Raw genomic sequence first — 17115 nt, forward strand, 5'->3', positions numbered from 1 at the left:
GGCACTGAACACAACTTTGATGAAATCCCAGATGAAGTGTTGGGCTCCACAGAGGGGATGATAATTCAAGATCACTGAATCCAGCCAGGCTTGCAGACCAGGAAGCATCAAGTGCGTTGTGCCTGCCCTTTGGGAAAGACCAAGATTTCTCCCGCTTCGTGTGACAGGTGATATGTGCAGAGAGGCTTAAATTCAGAGCCCAATGCACAAAGCACAAAGGGTGGGGCAGGGCCCTTTTTAAGTGCCACTGCAGCCACTAGGACACCGGGGACAGCGGAGGATACAGCAGCAGCTGCCTGACCCCATCCCCACTGCTTCTCTAGCACCACCGGTTCATTCCCACCTGCCCCCAGGATGCCCCCAGGAGGACCCCCAGCTCCAGGAGAGAGGAGTCCAGTTGTAGTGTATTTAACAACTCCTCTGAGCTGTGGAGTCTACCCAGAGAGCAGAGACCTGTCCCCATGGGAAGGCACAGAAGAAACTCCCACTGCAAACACAGCACAGATGGGAGGGCGCAGCCACACTGTGGCTCCCAGGAGAGGCTCCAGGCCCGGTGCCCCTGTTTGACACTGTCTCTTGGTACAGATAAACATAGGCTGGACACACTCCAATGCCTGCATGACTCGAGTGTCATTAGTTCCCTAGAAGGGCTTTCCTCTTAGCAGGATGGCCATGTCTGAGGAGCACCCTCTGTAGCAGTCAGTAGCATTGCTGGGCAACACAGAAACATCTGAGTGGGGAATCTGGCTTATACATATTGACCTAGACACAGCACAGCATGCAGGACTATTTGAGCAGAGAGCCCTATCTGGTCTCTGACTGTACCAGCCGGCTTTCCATGCATGGGTGCCAGCACCCAGTGGTGATGTGTATGGCTGCTGTAGTTTATCAGGGTGGCAGAGAGGTTTACCTCTGCTTCATGTGCTGGCAGGATATTAATTCCCAGAGCTTCAGTGACAACTTGGCCCCCTGGTTACAGATTTGTCCTATTCCCTTTGCTTGTTTGGTCCTTCACCCACCAAGTGTGTCTGTGCCCTGAAGCTACAAGTCACCTCTGGTGGGACCAGGCTTTTCCATGTGTGTCCACAGCCCACACCAGCACTGGCTGTGGTGTTGAGGGATAGTTTACAGTACAAGAGATAATTAACAGTAAGATCACACAGCTAAAAATCAAAGATGGTCAACCTGAGACAGTTAGTGATTAAAGAAAAAGTCTATCTGGGCTTTCTCACACCCACATGCTTTTTTCTAGGACCATATGAATTTCATAAGCTCCTGTCCCTGTAGCCATTGGAATAATTACAAATGGTGGCATTATAAGCAATACCAACTGGGTCCCTGATTCTTTTCAGGAGGCTGGCAAAGTGAAGTCCTGGCAGTACTGAAGCAAATGGCAAAATCTCCACTGGTTCCCACAAAATCAGGGTTTCACTCCCTCTCTGAACTGTACTGCACATCTCCCAGCCTGCACTGAGGAGCCATATCAGATGAAATATTGTGCCTTGTGGCTGCCACATGTGCTGGAGGTGTATGATGTGGCACAGAAAGGCCCACTCGTGTTCACAGCTGTGAAGCATGGCAGAAAAGGCAGATTTTCCTCCAAGCTTCTTAGTATGCTTGAAACCTATATGCTCCTTAGCTTCAAGATGTGTCCTAACGCTCCGTCACTGGAATTTTCCAGCATTATCTCTCTGCTCACCTATCAATATGTGTCCAGACAATTTCTTTGGGCCACACGACCATCACGTTAAGAAGCAAGAAGCTGATAACGGCAGCAAGAAGGAGGCCAGTGCACTGACCCTTGCTGAAACAAGCATTGTTCCAGGGAGAGATAAGAGTCTCCCACCTCCATGGGTGGGCCTCTGGAGTGACCAATGAGCGTGGTCAGGCACCAAGGTCCACTCTCCCCATCCTCTTTATAACCAGGGCTGTCAGGGCGATGAGTCCAATCCTGCTCGGAGCCTTCACTGCAAAGAGCCTGAGCCTGCTCCTCCTGCACAATGCTGACTCAAGCTGAGAAGGCCATCGTGGCTGCCATCTGGGCAAAGATGGCTACCCAAATTGATGCCATTGGGGCGGAATCCCTGGAGAGGTAAGTCCCCCAGAACCCCTCCAAAGAGGGTTCCTCCTCTGGCTTTGCTCTTAGGATGCACCTCATGTAAAACTTGTGTGGGGGAGAGCACACTGGGACTGGTGAGAGCTGATGGCTGACCTCTGTGTTATTTGATATGTGATTTTCTGGCATTGTATCTGTGCCACTAAATGCTAATAGATGGCTTCAGATACTTACAGCAAAACGTAGTTTTTCTAAGCAGTTCTAATGGTTTCTTTCCTGTTATAACAATTTAGGGAGAATTCCGAGCCAGAAGCCCTGGCAAGGAATTCAAAGTCATTCATACTCAATGTCCTGAAAAGGGCTTATCACTATTAGGAAATGGACTGTACAAGTGATGCAATTTCCCTTGCAGTTTCTAGGCCTTAACAGCTATCCACTAAATTCCCTGGATACTCATGTTTCATTGTTCCAGTTGGTAATTAACAAATTGTTAGGAAACAAGACAACTGGACCCCCTGCATGTTGTAGAACACAGTAATAAAAGATTCATGCAAATGATAGTCTGGAAATGGCTCAGAAATTATTATATTATTCAAAGTTATTGAAAGGTAACTTACAGCTCAATATGAAGTATTGTGATACTCCTTCCAGGACTTTGAATACCACTCATGGATGCTGGTTTGTTCAGCTCCTGTTAGTTTGAAGATCCTGCAAACTGGCTTATGATATAACATAGGAAATGTAGGGACAAACTAGGGCTATGATTTATTTAATACAAAACAAAAATACATCCAGTTTAAAATTATTTTTGATGCTTCATTCTTCTCTAGTATGTACAGATTAGCCCACTGTCTAATTTGCACATACTGCAGAGAGTTTTAAGAGCAGAAAGACCTTCCTGATGCAAGCTTCAAGCTCCCAGAGCTCTGTTGCCACTGCTGAAGGAATGCCTTTCTGTACCTGATGGGCTTACCCTGCACTTGCTCTGAGGTTTCACCACTTCATGCACACTATTTCCACTGCTGAATCTCATTCACATGTTCTCCTCCAGGCTTTTCTCCAGCTACCCCCAGACAAAAACCTACTTCCCTCACTTTGACCTCAGCCAAGGCTCAGCTCAGCTTCGTGGTCACGGCTCCAAGGTCCTGAGTGCCATTGGGGAAGCTGTGAAGAACATTGATGATATTAGAGGTGCTTTGGCCAAACTCAGTGAGCTGCATGCTTACATCCTCAGGGTGGACCCTGTGAACTTCAAGGTGAGTGAGCACAGAGACTTTCAGGGGTGAAAACTGCCATCACAGAATGAAAGACCACAGATCATTTTGGCTGATGGCAGCTTGATCCCTGACTGCACTGGATAGCCTGGTCAACTCATGTCACTGCTCGTTCCTCACTTGCTTTTTAACCTGAGACTGGATCTTTTCATGAAAGAGCTGGTGAAGCTCAAGCAAAGAACTACTCAGAGGTCTCCTATGGTTTGTGTTAGACTCAAGTCTCTGCTGCCTTTGTTGTAGTGTATGAATCTCCTTCACACATCAGGTTCTACCACCTGTCTTGAACAAAATCTCAGTACATTCTAAACATTTTGACTTTCTTGTGTTTTCCTTTGGTAAGGAACAAAGGGACATCTGGAAGAGGGAGTGGAATCAAGCAGTGCCTTTTCCCCCATAGCTTCATCACACATAACATCAGGCAGCAACACTGCCTGGTTGGGACATGTAGTTGTCATCCCAGAGCACACTGGGACCAAGGTCCATTGCAGACCCCTAGACTGAATTTTGTTACTAAGATGGATTTCATCCTGTTTTCCCTTGCAGCTGCTTTCCCACTGTATCCTGTGCTCCGTGGCTGCCCGCTACCCCAGTGACTTCACCCCAGAAGCCCATGCTGCATGGGACAAGTTCCTGTCCAGTGTTTCATCTGTTCTGACTGAGAAGTACAGATAAATGGTGTCTACAGTGGGGGAGGGATGCATATCCGTGGTTCATGCCAGCTGCCAGGCTCTGGGGTATTCCCTACTTCCTATGCAGTCCTCTCAAATTCCCTCTGCAGGGGCTTGGTCATCTGCAAAACCTAATAAATGACTCAAATGTGAGCTGTGGTCTCTGTGTTTTCATCTCCATGTGTTCCACCTACACTTGACTGTTCAGGTGGTGGGGGGGTCTGAAATATCTACACAATACAGAGGGGAAAATACTAAGCTGTGTAAATTCATTGGGAATAACATAAAATTCAGTGGGAATAACATACTAATGAGCAGAAGCCCAGAACAAGTTGGAGCCCTGTGACTGCTACTGTTCACCAAAGGTGTGTCCACAAAAGGTATATCCACAAAAGCTGTATCCACCAAAGACTGTTTCCAGACTGACCAGGAAATAATCTTTTACCCTGCTAGTATATTGAGTGGAGCCAGACTTTTTGTTTGGCCTATCCAAAACCCAACACAACCTGTTGTGAGCAAAACCTGCATTGCCATATGTTGTGATGTGCCCAGAGCCACTCTGGGCATTGTCTTCTCATGCTCCTCTCCACAGGGTATGGCCAAGGTATCTGATGTGCTTCCTGAACACCTGGGGCTATCACACCTGCTACACAGGTTTGGGAAAGGGACAATCCCCTCAGCTTAACATCTCTTCTTTTCAAACAGGAGACTTTACATGCATTTGAAGTTTAGGAATACTAGTGGCCACTGAAGATCAGTGTTGGTGGCACCTGGGGGACCACAAATTCCCAGGGTTTCTCTGGAAAGTAGCAACAGGGATGGTCCATATGTACCTCCTGTGGGTTACCCCAGTGACAGCCAAGCTCTGCACAGTGGTTCACACACACTCCCCCCCTCAATGGAACGAGGGGAAGAGGAAAGGAAGAGCAAAAAGCAAGGAAACTTGGGGGTCAGAATCAATTCATCAAACAAAGAAATAATGGTCGAGTAAGTGAAGGATAAGTGGAAAAGGGAAGAAAACAAAACAAAATAGGTGATGCTGAGGCAATCACTCACCACGCCCAGTAGGCAGAGTGATGCCCAGCCAGTGCCTGAACAAAAAAGATGGGTAACCCCCCTAAAACTCCCTAAACCCTCCTCTTTTCCCTTTATTACTGAGCATGTCATTATAGGGTATGAAACCTGCCTGGTTGTTTCCCATCCCAGTGTATTGTGCACCCCAAAATCTATTCCCTGGTGGTCAGAGTGAGAATCAGAGATGGCCCTGATGCTGCTCAGCAGCAGCCAGAACGCCAGGGTGTTATCAGAGCTGGCTCGGTCACCAATCAAATACACAGCACCATGGGAGCTGCTGGGGAGAAAATGATTTATCAGGTTGCATTCTCTGCCCATGCCTGTCTCAGAGCACTTCTGACATAAAAAGATGGGTGCCAAGTCTTAATCTTGCTCTGATTGACAGCTTGAACTGGCACTGCAAGCTCTGGTCCTCATCTCATTAACAACGTTTTGAAACTGTGTTTGTGCAAGGGGGAGAGATGGTGCAGAAGCTCTGAAGCCACCAAATTGCTCTGAATGTGTCGCACAACCTGCCACAGGAATTTTAGAAACATTCTGCCTTTGTGGGTCTCAGGTGACCTGAACATTTCGATCCACAACTTAAATGGTAGCTCAGCATTTGGTGTGTCCCTGACCCCAGGTTTGTACCAAAGACTTAGTACAGAGGCTGAGGGAAGGATGTGATAGTCACCAACCTCCGTATCCCCTGTGGAATGTCCCAGCACTTAGGGAGCATACACTGGGGTGGGAAGAAGGGAAGAAGCCCAGACCTGACAAACACCACAGGACAGACTTTGGGAAGACCATGTGCCTAAAAAGGAGGTTCTTCACTGCCCAGGTTTCTCTGTGTTGCTGGAGAGACAATGTTTCCCATGGCGGATCCTGAGGGAGGGCTTGTCTGTGGCTCCTGCTCATGGGGTCTATAGGCAGAGAGAGGCTGGATGTGACGGAGTCTGGAGGACATGAGGGGCCAGGGACACATGTGGGACCCATCCTGACACCCACAGAGCCAGAGAGGACCCTGGGCCAGCCAGGGGAAGTGGTGGATCCTGACAGGAGGCTTGAGGACAAGCTGTGCCACCCACGGGACATGCCCCTGGCTGCTGTTGACCACGGGGCAGCCCTGCCAGCTGCTGCCCCCAGCCCGCCGAGGGGCTGGTGCGGTGGGGCAGGGCAGGGCAGAGCAACTGGGGCCCCCCAGGGCCCCCCGAGACAGCCCTGCAGCCTCTCCCTAGGCTGCACACCGCCGGCCCCCCACCCCTCCGTGCCGATAAGATAAGGCTGGGGCGGAGGAGCTGGCTGCTATAAGAGGGTGGCCCGTGGATGCTGCTGCCACCGAGACCTCCCTGTCCACTGCCAGCCACCACCATGCTGACCGCCGAGGACAAGAAACTGATCCAGCAGGTCTGGGACAAGCTGCAAGGCTGCCAGGAGGAAGTAGGAGCCGAGACCCTGCAGAGGTGCGGGCAGGGCCCAGGGAGCCCCATGGGCAAGGGGGGTGAGTGGGTGGGAGCTCCACGGGGGCTGGTGGGGTTGTCCTCTGAGGGCCAGCAGCACTGACCTTCCCGCTCCGGCAGGATGTTCACCACCTACCCACAGACCAAGACCTACTTCCCCCACTTCGACCTGTCACCAGGCTCTGACCAGATCCGTGGCCACGGCAAGAAGGTGGTGGCTGCCTTGGGCACTGCTGTGAAGAGCCTGGACAACCTCAGCCAGGCACTGTCTGAGCTCAGCAACCTGCACGCCTACAACCTGCGTGTCGACCCTGTCAACTTCAAGGCAGGCGGGGAAGGGGGAAGGAGGGATGGGGGATGGGAGTGGGGGAGAGGAACTGGGCTGGGGATCCAGGCAGCAGGGGCTGTGGGCTGGGCTGGACTGGAGGGCCAGAGGCCAGGGGATGGAGAGTGGGGGACAGGGACTGGGATGGGGAATGATGGATGGGGGACAGGGAGTAGGGGATGTGGGCTAGAATGGGGAGACAGGAGACAGGGGATGGGGAGCAGCAGACAGGGACTGACCTGGGGGCTGGTGGTTGTAGCAATGGTGCTGAACCCTGTTCTGCCTTGCAGCTGCTGGCACAGTGCTTGCAGGTGGTGCTGGCCACACACATGACCAAGGATTACACCCCTGAGATACACGCTGCCTTCGACAAGTTCCTGTCGGCCGTGGCTGCTGTGCTGGCTGAGAAGTACAGATGAGCTGCTGCTTGTGCCCGTGTGCCATCAATAAAGACACCTTTGACAATGCACCATGTCTGTCTGTGCTGTGGCCAGGGCCTGGGTGGGCTGGGGTGTTGTGGTGCTCCCGTTGGAAGGAGGGAGGGAGGGAAGAAGCTGCTGGAGAGGCCAGCCATGGTACAGGAGGGTAACAGTGGCCATGGGCTCCCTGGCTGCCCCCCAGGGCCCTGCCTCCTTCCACCCTGTCTTGGGATGCTGCCAGTGCTGGTAGCAGGACCTGGGGAATGCAGCTCAGCCTGTCACCTCACCATGCCTGCATCCCTCTGAGGAGAGAGGGGGGAAGAACGTGCCAAGCCAAATGTGGTTCTTGTGTCTCTTTGAAGGATTCTCCAGGGAGGGTAGGATTAATCCCTCCTGGCTGCATCTATTATGATGACTGTTTAGGACTTTACTGGGGATGCTGCAGGAGCTAAGTGCCTGTATCAGCTCCATGGGCAATCAGGCAAGTTCATGGACGGAAAAAAATGCACCACAAACCACGAAGCTCAAACACTGTTCTTGAGCTCAAGCCCCTTGAGCTACAAATCCCAATCGACTGCCAGTGAAGAGCCCTGGGTGTCTGCTCTTCCCCTGGGAGCTGGGACGGATGGGAGTGGGGCAGGCAGGCTGCAGTCCAGCTACAGGGACACTGGATTCAGAGTCTTGGAGTCTGAAATTAAAAAAAAACATTGTGATGGGTTGTAAGACAGTAAATTAGCTCTGGGTTTGCTCTGCACTGTGACACCAGAGGGAGGAGACGAGCATTCCTGAGGGATGGGAGATGTGCATGAGATAGCAGTGCCTGCGGTGGCTCAGTGCAGGCAGCAGCTGGGCACGGGGCATGTGAGGACTCTGCACAGAAACAGGGCTGGGAGTCCCTGTGCCACGCTGGTCCCTGCTCATGCCAGAGCACTCAGGAATCCACAGCGACTTCCCTCCATCCTCAGACACATCCCAGTCTGCATCCCAGTGTCTTCATGTGCATCTACACACATTTATTTTTGTGCCACCAGGCTGCAGGGCTCTTCTGCCTTTGCAGTTTGTGCCCCTGATGCAGCACTGGCAGCAGACACGCCACCCCACTGCTGTTCCCTGGGCTCTGCTTCCCAGAAGATTAGCCCCCCCGGGCCTCCCCTCCTTCCCTGCTCTGAAATGGTGCCAGTTTGAGCTAATCTCCCCCAAACACGAATGATAAGAACCATCAGCCACGGAGGAAACACGGGTGTGAACTGTCCCATCTGCCTGTGCCAGCTCTCGAACCTACTAGAAGCACCACAGGGCCCCTCACCCTCCTCACCATCCTTGTTTTCCTCACCATCCCCATCTTCCTTGCTCTTCTTGCCTTCCTCAGCTTCATCATCTGGGGCACAAGGGGCTTGCCATTGGCTGCTGCAGCCCTGCGTGCCTTCCTTCCCCAGCTGTGAGCTCCTGCCTCTGCAGGCCAGTGCTTGCATCAGTGCCCAGAGCTGATCCCTGTGGCTCTGCTGAGTGTCTCCTCTTCCCAGCACTGGGGTCAGCACAGTACGGGCTCAGCAGAGAGGGCTGGGGCAGGGGAAGTCCAGGGCCTGGGAGCAGACGGATGTCACTGTGGTTTGGGGAGCAGGGGGTGAAGAGGGCACACACTTTGGGGTTCACCAGTTTGGGGTGCACTGAGGGAAGGAGAGCAGTAGGTGCAGAGGGGCAGCGTGAATGGGTGGCTGTGTGCACAGGGGCTGTGTGGGGTGGTGGGGTGTGCACAGGGGCTGTGTGGGGTGTGCACAGGGGCTGTGTGTGTGCAGGGATGGTGTCTGTCTAGGGGCTGTGTTCACCAGCAGTGCATGTAGGGGTTGTGTGTGCACCAGGGTGGTTCACCCGTGTGCCTGGAGGCTGTGGATGGGTCAGTCTGTACATGCAGGTGCCCAGGGGGCTGTGTGTGGGTGCCAGGGGTGCTGGGCACAGACTCCCACCACGCTGTTATGATTAAGTTATGTCCCAGGCTGCAGTCCCCTCAGCCAGGCTGTGCCAGGGGGACCTCAGCCGGTACCCCCAGCTCCAAACTGGTGCCTGTGAGGGGAGGGGACACACAAGGGGCTGCTCCACCCGGGCCAGCGCAGACCCCAACCCCAATCCATGCCAGCACAGACCCTAAACCTAAACCTAAACCCAAGCCAAACCGCACAGGCAGCCGTGCCAGAGGGTCCACCCAGCCTGTGCTGCTGCCAGCCCGCACCCTAATCCCGACCCTCACCCAGCCGGTGCCGGGGGACACAGCCCCCCCCGGGCCCGGTGCCGGTGCTGCGGGGCGGGGCCCGGTCTGGCCGGGGTCCAGCGGGGCCGGGGCCGGGAGCGGGGCGGGCCGGGGGCGGGGGCTGCCCCGCTCCCGCATATAAGGGCGGCGGCGGGCGGAGGGGGCACCCGTGCTGGGGGCTGCCATCGCGGAGCTGACACCATGGTGCTGTCTGCCGCTGACAAGACCAACGTGAAGGGCGTCTTCGCCAAAATCGGCGGCCAAGCCGAAGCCCTGGGCGGCGAGGCCCTGGCGAGGTACGTGTCCTTCCCCTCGGCATCCCCTCTCCTGTCTTGCCCCCACTCCCCCCTGGCTGCCCTCGCCCTCTTCCCGTCCACAACTGTCCCTGTCCTACGTGACCCTATCTCATCCACCCCTGACCTCTTCTGTCCTCCAGGATGTTCGCTGCCTACCCCCCGACCAAGACCTACTTCCCCCACTTCGACCTGTCACCAGGGTCCGCTCAGGTCAAGGCGCATGGCAAGAAGGTGGCCAGTGCCCTAGTGGAGGCTGCCAACAACATCGATGACATCGCAGGTGCCCTCTCCAAGCTCAGCGACCTCCACGCCCAAAAGCTCCGTGTGGACCCTGTCAACTTCAAAGTAAGCTTCTGGAAGGGGTGACCAGCCTGACTCTTCCCCTGCGCCTGCCCTGGCCACCCCCTCACCTCCCCTCCTTTTGCTCACTATCTCCTTTTGCCTTTCAGCTGCTGGGCCACTGCTTCCTGGTGGTGGTGGCCATCCACCACCCCTCTGTCCTGACCCCGGAGGTCCATGCTTCCCTGGACAAGTTCCTGTGTGCTGTGGCCACCGTGCTGACTGCCAAGTACCGTTAAGACGGTACCATGGCTAGAGCTGGACCCAACCCCACCGCCAGCCTTCTGACAGTGAGCAGCCAAATGATCTGAAATAAAATCTGTTGCATTTGTGCTCCAGCCCTGGCGTCCTGCTCTGGTTGCTGCCTGTGGGGGGGGAGCGGGAGGGATCCGCTCTGGGGTCTGAACTGGGAGTTTTCCCCCTGTCAGGTGGGCAGCTGGAGGAAATGGGCTCTGGTTTTGCTGTCTCTGAGAGGAGACAGTGTTTGGGTGGTGGTGTCAGACAGGCACTGCTCTGCCAGCTGTGGGGCTCTGGGAGCAAGCAGAAAACTTCCAGGCACTGGTGAAGGAGAAAGACTGGCAGATAATGGCGAGAGTCTGGTGCTTGAGAACTCCCTGCAGCCCCAGCCTGTCCCGGCCATTTCACCAGAACACCATGCTGGGATGCCTTCTTGCCTGTGCAGGCCAAATTGCTGGAGACCATCTCCTCCTGGAAGTGCTTGTGGGAGACAGTGGGGTACAGGGCCTCCTGGTGCCTGTGACCCTCTGTGTGATGACACAGCAAGGATGCCCTGAGGACCTTCAAGCACAAGGGCATCTTCCTGTGCACCCTCAGCATGCAGGGGGATCCCTTCTGTTTCTACCTAATGCTGCATTGCTGAGGTGTCACTTTGGAGCAGCAAAAGGGGCACTGGGTGCTGCAGTGCTGGTGCCTGCACAGCCCCCAGCCCTTATCACAGCCCACAGCAGGGTGGCTGTGGCAAGGGGGGGTGGTGCTGGGAGGCTGATAAAGGAGAGTGTGGGCTCTCCTCCAGCTGTGGGTGTGGTGGGAGATGGGGCAGCAGATAGTCCCAAGGGGCTACAACTTGCCAGGTGCTGAGTAAGGCTGCCCTGCCCTGGCCAGGGCTGGAAGGTGATCAGTGCCAGGGTGAAGATTTGAAAAAGCCCTGGGGCAGCTGGGGTGGTCACAGCCCAGAGCCCAGCTATGGTGGCCATGGGCCCCTTTGCTCCCTGGCACTTGTAAGGGTGGACACTTGCCCCAGACACCATCAGTGAAGGCATCGGAGGCTGGAGGGGCCTTCCTCACTCCCCAGAGTCAAGTGAGGTCTCCCCAGGCATCACGACCCCCATATTCCCAACACACTTGGGCGAGGGGAAGAGAAAGCTGGGCAAGGCATTTCTGACTAACCTGATCTACCTTTGCATGGAGCAGGTCCCAGAGTGGGCACAGCTCTGCCCCACAGAGAGCCTCAGCTCCCTGGGGAGTTGGAGGGGAGCAGGGACATGGTGGGGGGTGTCAGGGGACAGAGCAGTGTGTGCTAGTGTGTAAAGCACTGGAAGAGCCAGCAGCAAATCCAGAACAGCTCCAGACCCAGCCACAGAGGACCCTCGTGGTGTCCTTATGCACATAGTAGGTATGTAAGGGACAAGGTGTAAAAGCAACGTAGGGGACAGTGGGTGTGTGGAGGGGAGGGGGCTGGGCAGTTGTCCCCACCGCCTCTGCCAGGTTTTTGCTTTCAACCACGGCATGTTGTGCCCTCAGGCAGGACACGGTGGGTGGCAGTGGGCAGTGTCCTGGCTCTGCAGCACTTTCCCAGGGCTCTGCCTGGCCAGAGAACCGCTGAGCTCCGAAGAGCTGCGATGAGTTTTGTCCCGGCCATTTGTCCCAGCTGCCACCAGATGGGGACCTCAAGCCGTGGTGCTTTATCGGGGCCAGGCAGTGGGTGCTGAGGGCCAAGCCTTGGTCCTGCCTGCTGAGCTGGAGCCTCCGGGCAGGGAGAAGCAGGCTGCCAGGATGGCTTCCAGCCAGCCCCAGGTTCTGAGCACGCTGGGGACACTGGTTCCAGCTTGGCGGGGTGTGCGAGCCCTCCCCAGCTCCTGTCCAGTGCTGGGTCCAGCAGCCAAGCACCCCATGGCACATGGCAAAGGGTCATTTGAGCCTTGGGCTCCCTTCTCTGGCCATCCCTTGGTGGCCATGGCTTCGTTTGTCCCAGGACACAGCCTGTGCCACGGGCAGGACAGGTTGGCAGCAGCTTTCTACAGCTTGGCTCTCCCTGACCTCCTGTTCCTGCCCAGCTGCCTGAGGACCCACAGGCAGAGCAGAGGCAGTGGTAGAACTTTTCCTCTGCTGCCTGCCCAGGTTGGTTTTGCAGCTTGTTTTGGTGCAGCCCTGGTGCTGATGAGGTGGAGGCAAGTTCTGCATGGCCACAGCAGCCCAAAATGATACCAGGAGACGTGGAGGAGGTGGACTTGGGGGGTCTCAGTGCTCAAGAGGCATAGTCACAGCAGGCAGCTTTAGGAGAAGAAGGAAGATGAACATCTTCAGGTGAGAAAAAAGCCTGTTCCGATGCCTCCACTGTCTGAGGGCCTTTCTCACCACTCATCACCATTTATTCTTGATGGACAAAGCATCTATGGTTCAAAGACACCCACAGAACAACATGGTATTTTGTCACATGATAGTCACCAAGGCAAGTGGCATCTCAGAGCTCATTTTTTTGGAAGAGGAACTAAAATGACATCAGGAAATAACCTTAATAGTTATGACTTAACCTCATCACAACATGTTAACAGTCTCCTGAGGGGCTGCAAGCAGCTGTTGTCCAGGTAGCTTGGATACTATTTTTATTAGCATCTGATGAATAGTCATGGCCCAAGAGAGTGTGCCCTGGAAACAGACACAGAAGCATATACTCCTGGAGGAAGTCAAGCATCCTAGAAGAATTTACCAGGAATTTCCCATTCAAAATTCAGCAGAGGAGTGGGAAGACACAGGATTTATTTCTTACTGGAAACTGATCTTAGGACATCAGTTGAGAGGTTCTCTTGCTGAAGAGAGGAGGGAAAACATCACATGTTTTACAAACTGTTCTTCTGTTTATACATCCCATGTTGGCATTCAGTATTCCAGCAGCATAGCTCATGACTGGTGCAGCCTATAGGTCTTTTGCTGAAAAACTGTTGCAGGAGCAGCTTGTTTGCCACATATTTGGACAGTTACTCTTTCTTAATGTCAGGTGTTTCCATACCAAACTGATCTCCCTTCCCTGATTTGTCTGGAACATGCTGAATTTTAACCCCATGCTTTGGGGTGCTCACAGACCCTGCTACTCAGGCACATCTGTGAATTTAATAACCACGTTCTCCTTTACAAAACATAAGATACTGATGAAGAAGCAGTGAATAATAATATTGAACCAAGGACTGGAAGCTGTCACAAAAGGAAAACAGACTCATCCGAAATGATTCATTCTTGGCAATGGCCACGGTTATTACTCATCTCTTTCTTTGATTAAATGTCCCTCTGTTGTGTTGGGTTTTGGTTTGTTGGGGTTTTTTTGTGATTTGAAGTTGAGTGGTTTATAGTTCCTTGGTTTCCTCCTTTTACCCTGCTAATGAGAAGAGACCCTCTCGTCTCATCTCTGCAACAGCAGAGTCCACAGCAGCAGTAACAGCGATTTCAGAGGGTACAATCCTGCCTGTTGCCTTCAGTATCTGTTTGTTGACCTGTCCATGAGTTTGCTATACCCTTTCTAAACCTGCTGATCCTATTCGTTTCCACAACCTCCTGTGGCAGCAAGTTCCAGAAGTTCATTCTCCCCCTGCTCCCTATAAAGTCCCTTTTATCCATTTTAAACCAATCTGCTAGACTCATCTGTGACCTCTTATTGCAGACCCTGATCAACACCAGGTCCACATTCACTTTATGGTTTTGTAAAGTTGGTCCTTTTGGCTCCCCCCTCTCCAGGGAAAAATCCTAGTCTTTCCAGGACCTCCTCATCCCATAGCTGCCCTGTCTGCTTGATCATCTCAGTTGCCTGGGTCAGGACTCTTTGTCCTTAGATCCAGAGGCCAGAACTGCACAGAGGTGGGTGCACCCAGCTGTTACACAGCCAGCAAAAGCTGCCCTCTCTTGTTTTGAGAGCCCTTCCTGATGGCATCACACATTTTGCAGGCTTTTTGGTGTACATCAAGGCTACAATTTTGATCAACCATCTATGAGGGCTCCAGAATCTTTTCCCTGAGCTGTAAGAGCCAGTTTAAGTTCAACCTCCTCTGTTTTAGATCATATTCCCCTGTCTGTGTCACTTCACATCTATCTACACTGAAACATCTGACCTCCTGGTTTTCAAAGCTCCATGGACTATATCAAACAGCCCTGCAGCAATCTCCTGCAGTGATGGACCATCAGCTGATGTTTGTCTCCCATGTGAAAGCACTCGGATGGTTGGTCAATATTCTGGGGACACAATTCTTCATTATACTTCTCCTTTCCACATCCCCTGACACAGGGACTAGGATGGGCAATGAGCTGCTGGGTAGACACAACTCAACGAGGATCTGACTGGAGGTGGTTAAAGCACAGTGTTTTTTAGTCCTTGAACCAGAACCAGACAAACAGAGGTGGGGGAGCAGCCTGTGCCAGCTCTGTGCTCTCCAGAGACCCTTGCACATGGCCAAGAGGATCCCAGCTATGGATTTATGGAAAGCAATATAGCAAAATGTGCATTGCAGCTGCTCAGCCAGAAAGCTTTTATACCTCCTTCAATGGTTGAGCAGCTGAGTGCTATTATTAATAGTAGAAGTGTATTTATCAAAATTCGTGGGTCAGCATTGTTAAAGCTCCACAGATTCAATTTGGACAGGCCACCATTATTTATGTTTCCAGATCGTAGCTTCAAATGGGGATATTTTCAGTATATAGCCCAGATTTCCTCCAGCTTGAAATGCTCTCAGAAATACACTCTCCAGAGCAGGGATTTTCCACTTGTGCCTGACTTCCTGAGGAGGGGCTGAGCTTGGGGACCTAAGGACCAAAGAGCAAAAAGCAGATGTGGTGACCCCAAGCCATCACCTGCACTATAGTCAGTCAAGTGTGTCCCTGAGCTGGACAGAAGCCCTGGCCTCGGCACAGCTGTGCCCCCCGGGTTTCAGCAGGGACAGAAGTTCACCAGCTGTCGGCTAAGCATTGCAGTTTTTGTAGCCACCAGAAGAGGAGACAGATACCACGGCAGCTGGACCTTCTGAGTGGCTGCAGGTCATACTTGTCCATGAGAGGCTGCACTGCCTGTAGAAGTGAAGGAAGTTTCAGCTCCAGCTCTGGAGCAAAAGGCAGAGAGAGCATTTCACCCTCCCTGATTCAAACTCAGCCCTTCTTCTGAGACTGCAAGACCACTGAGCCAAAGGGGGAAAGAGCAATCCATGGAGTCACTAAGCCAATGACAACATTTCAGTGTCCTCATGTGCCTGGAGCAACGGTCAGTCTGGAGGTGACATGTCCTACAGCATCCACCAACCCAAACACTTCTGTTGAACCCTGGAATGCTTTTCTTGGGGAACAGGAGCAATGCTGTTGATGGGATCCATCATCACATTTGGTGGGTTTGAGCTGTGCTCAGATCGCTCAAATCTTTGACTTTGAAACTCCTTTTTTGTCCTTTAAGAGGAAACTAACTGTAAGTAGCTACAGTGTTGCAGGAAGGTCATTCCTAAGGAGTGATTGATAATGAACAGATACATTTAAAGCAAAATGTAGCATGAGAATAGAAGGGTTGGTTTGTCCTTCTTTCAGAAGAACAATTTTTGAGCAACACCAAAACCAACTGAGAGAGTGTAAAGCTAATCTGGCAGAGACTTCCTTCAAGAAAACACTGTAAAAGTACTTCATATCCCAAAGAAGCAGGAAAAACAAGAGAGAAAGGGTGTAATCCCTACCTGGGGTTTGCTTTCCTAATATCAAAAGGATATTAGGAATAACAAGGACATTATGAAAAACGGAAGGAGAAGTAGCCATTAAAGAAGGCTTTGATTGATGTTTGCCATATGCATGAGTGAAGTAAGAACAGATAAATCCATCGAGTTGGAGGTCAAGATCTCAAAGCTCAGCCATGAGCTCTGCTCCAAGTCCTGAGCCAAGTGAACAGCAGCATCATGTGGTGCTGGGACCATGGGGTTTAGCCTGGAGAAAACATGGATTAGTGAAAGAATTGCAAGATGGAGCTCTAGAAAAGAGGAGTGTTGAAAGAGAATTACTGGGCTGGAGGGGAATTACTGGTAGAATCTGACCTTGGAATTTGTATTAATGGTCAAAATACTAAAAAGAAAAGGAAAAACCAAAAATGTGGGCACTGTCACTAGAGAGAAGGATCAGGCTATTACAGGATACCTGCATGGCCTCAAGGATTAACATAGCAGAAGTTGTATAATGTCCTTATGCCCAGCAAGAACATGAGGAGGAAACTGATGCTGTCATTAGGTGGGACACGTTCTAGAAGGAGAGTTCTGAACATCCAAGGACAATATTACACAAGGACAAATGGAAATGAACAAATCTAGGCTGGAAATTAGAAGAGGAGTCCCTTCCCATCCCATGCTGCTTCTTCTCAAGCTCCTGGGCTGACTTCAAGAAAGCCTTCTACATTTGATGAGGACATTGCTAGCTATTGATTGCATGAGCTGCTCTGACTGGATTTTCAGTGGCATCAGAGCCCCTAGAAAATAATTGCCTCATCCCTAAGGGATTTCCTTCCCATACCTAATAAATTTATCACAAATATACTAGACCTGTGAGAGCAAGAATAAAAGATTTTAAGCTTCTGAAGTAATAAGTCCATTGTGAGAGAGTCTGTGTTTGATGGAAAGCAGGTCCTCAACCTGCTGACCCATAAGCAAGTGGTGGGATTTTTGCCTGAGCAAGGACTGTGTGTGTGGACTGTATTATTCTCTTGGAGAATACAAACACACCAGAAGATGTCCCAAAGA

General features: G+C 52.3%; 3 protein-coding genes across 3 annotated transcripts; all 3 read left to right on the plus strand.

The window, feature by feature from the left end:
- Nucleotides 1–1913: 1913 nt before the first annotated feature.
- On the plus strand, nucleotides 1914–4151 carry LOC127390612 (hemoglobin subunit pi). The gene is made up of 3 exons (XM_051632438.1): nucleotides 1914–2092; nucleotides 3108–3312; nucleotides 3874–4151. The coding sequence occupies exons 1-3, from the start codon at nucleotides 2001–2003 to the stop codon at nucleotides 4000–4002; spliced, it is 426 nt and encodes a 141-aa protein (XP_051488398.1). The 5' UTR covers nucleotides 1914–2000; the 3' UTR covers nucleotides 4003–4151.
- A 2222-nt stretch (nucleotides 4152–6373) lies between these two features.
- Nucleotides 6374–7305, plus strand: LOC127390611 (hemoglobin subunit alpha-D). The gene is made up of 3 exons (XM_051632436.1): nucleotides 6374–6514; nucleotides 6632–6836; nucleotides 7127–7305. Exons 1-3 carry the CDS (start codon nucleotides 6378–6380, stop codon nucleotides 7253–7255), a joined length of 471 nt encoding a protein of 156 aa, XP_051488396.1. The 5' UTR covers nucleotides 6374–6377; the 3' UTR covers nucleotides 7256–7305.
- Nucleotides 7306–9648: 2343 nt separating this feature from the next.
- LOC127390613 (hemoglobin subunit alpha-A) lies at nucleotides 9649–10473 on the plus strand. Its single transcript, XM_051632439.1, has 3 exons — nucleotides 9649–9796; nucleotides 9937–10141; nucleotides 10246–10473. Exons 1-3 carry the CDS (start codon nucleotides 9702–9704, stop codon nucleotides 10372–10374), a joined length of 429 nt encoding a protein of 142 aa, XP_051488399.1. The 5' UTR covers nucleotides 9649–9701; the 3' UTR covers nucleotides 10375–10473.
- Nucleotides 10474–17115: the final 6642 nt, after the last annotated feature.

Source organism: Apus apus, chromosome 14, assembly GCF_020740795.1.
Source record: "Apus apus isolate bApuApu2 chromosome 14, bApuApu2.pri.cur, whole genome shotgun sequence".
In the NCBI taxonomy this organism is placed as follows: Eukaryota; Metazoa; Chordata; class Aves; order Apodiformes; family Apodidae; genus Apus; species Apus apus.

Bases quoted from the DNA above. Each gene is read 5' to 3' on its own strand.
- LOC127390612 (XM_051632438.1), top strand. From the start codon at position 2,001: ATGCTGACTCAAGCTGAGAAGGCCATCGTGGCTGCCATCTGGGCAAAG. The intron at 2,093-3,107 runs GTAAGTCCCCCA...GTTCTCCTCCAG, and splicing joins GGGGCGGAATCCCTGGAGAG to GCTTTTCTCCAGCTACCCCC. The intron at 3,313-3,873 runs GTGAGTGAGCAC...TTTCCCTTGCAG, and splicing joins TGGACCCTGTGAACTTCAAG to CTGCTTTCCCACTGTATCCT.
- LOC127390611 (XM_051632436.1), top strand. From the start codon at position 6,378: ATGCTGCTGCCACCGAGACCTCCCTGTCCACTGCCAGCCACCACCATG. The intron at 6,515-6,631 runs GTGCGGGCAGGG...CCGCTCCGGCAG, and splicing joins GGAGCCGAGACCCTGCAGAG to GATGTTCACCACCTACCCAC. The intron at 6,837-7,126 runs GCAGGCGGGGAA...TCTGCCTTGCAG, and splicing joins TCGACCCTGTCAACTTCAAG to CTGCTGGCACAGTGCTTGCA.
- LOC127390613 (XM_051632439.1), top strand. From the start codon at position 9,702: ATGGTGCTGTCTGCCGCTGACAAGACCAACGTGAAGGGCGTCTTCGCC. The intron at 9,797-9,936 runs GTACGTGTCCTT...TCTGTCCTCCAG, and splicing joins GGCGGCGAGGCCCTGGCGAG to GATGTTCGCTGCCTACCCCC. The intron at 10,142-10,245 runs GTAAGCTTCTGG...TTTGCCTTTCAG, and splicing joins TGGACCCTGTCAACTTCAAA to CTGCTGGGCCACTGCTTCCT.